This window comes from Calidris pugnax, unplaced genomic scaffold (assembly GCF_001431845.1).
Source record: "Calidris pugnax isolate Ruff unplaced genomic scaffold, ASM143184v1 scaffold188, whole genome shotgun sequence".
Classification (NCBI taxonomy): domain Eukaryota; kingdom Metazoa; phylum Chordata; class Aves; order Charadriiformes; family Scolopacidae; genus Calidris; species Calidris pugnax.
Genome location: NW_015091257.1, coordinates 11,429,945 through 11,431,189, shown reverse-complemented (window position 1 = coordinate 11,431,189; position 1,245 = coordinate 11,429,945). Strand labels below are relative to the sequence as shown.

Genomic DNA, 1,245 nt, shown 5'->3' with positions numbered 1-1,245 from the left:
CGGTGGGTCGGCGGCGGGCTGCCCCTTCGGCGGCGGCGGCAGGACAGGAGAGGCGGCGGGACGGGGCTGTATACCCTGGCGGGGCGGGGCGGGCCCGCCTCCGGCCGCCCGTCAAGGGGGTCGTCCGTACCCTCCCGGAGCGGGGCGGGCAGCCGGCACCGGCTCCGTCGAGCGAACGGGCCCGGGATGCCCTCAGCCGGGAGGAGGGTGCCGGGCTGCCCCGAGGGTACGGGCGGGGAGCCGTGTCGGGGTGTCCCCAGGGGAAGCCGTGTCGGGGTGTCCTGTCCCCGCTCCCGCCTGGCGCCTATCGCCACCGTGGGTTCCGTCACGGGGGAATCGCACTCCCACTGAAAGATTTTTTTTTGCAGGTTTTGCCTTTCAGTCATAGGACCTTCTGTGGCCAAACTTTGTTTAAGCTGCTTAAGGCAGCTGCCCTGGGCTAAGTTTTTATTTAAGGTGCTGGTGTTAATTGGTTAATTTTTACTTGAGCCAGCAGTGTGCCCAGGTGGCCAAGAAAGCCAACAGCATCCTGGCCTGTATCAGGAACAGTGTGGCGAGTAGGGCCCGAGAGGTGATTGTCCCCCTGTACTCGGCACTGGTGAGGCCTCACCTTGAGTACTGTGTCCAGTTTTGGGTCCCCTACCATAAAAAAGACATTGAGGTGCTGGAGCAGGTCCAGAGAAGGGCAACAAAGATGGTGAGGGGTCTGGAGAGTAAGTCTTATGAGGAGAGGCTGAGGGAGCTGGGGTTATTCAGCCTGGAGAAGAGGAGGCTAAGGGAGACCTTATTGCTCTCTACAACTACCTGAAAGGAGGGTGTAGAGAGGTGGGGGTCAGTCTCTTTTCTCAAGTCACAGGCGACAGGACAAGAGGAAATGGCCTCAAGTTGCGCCAGGGGAGGTTCAGGCTGGATATTAGGAAAAATTTTTTCACTGAAAGGGTTATCAGGCATTGGAATGGGCTGCCCAGGGAGGTGGTTGAGGCACCATCCCTGGAGGTGTTCAAAAGACGGGTTGATGAAGTGCTGGGAGGTATGGTTTAGTGATGGTGATGCTTCTTGTTTGTTGTGTGGGTGTCTATTTTTGTCAGTTAGGTTGACGGTTGGACAAGATGATCTTTAAGGTCCCTTCCAACCTAGAAGATTCTGTGATTCTGTGATTCTTGCCAGCCAGTCTTTCGGTTTTGGTGTTGCTGCCACAGCATGAGATACGCCTCACCCTCTTGTATGTCCTCCTAAGATAATGCT

General features: G+C 57.1%; 1 protein-coding gene across 1 annotated transcript in view; it reads right to left on the bottom strand.

Annotated features, from left to right (window-relative positions):
• Positions 1-386, bottom strand: part of EGFL6 (EGF-like-domain, multiple 6) — a 54,537-nt gene extending 54,151 nt beyond the window's left edge. The window contains exon 1 of the mRNA XM_014960178.1: positions 75-386. Within this exon, the coding sequence (XP_014815664.1) occupies positions 75-386 (312 nt within the window). The remainder of the gene's footprint in view (positions 1-74) is intronic.
• Positions 387-1,245: the final 859 nt, after the last annotated feature.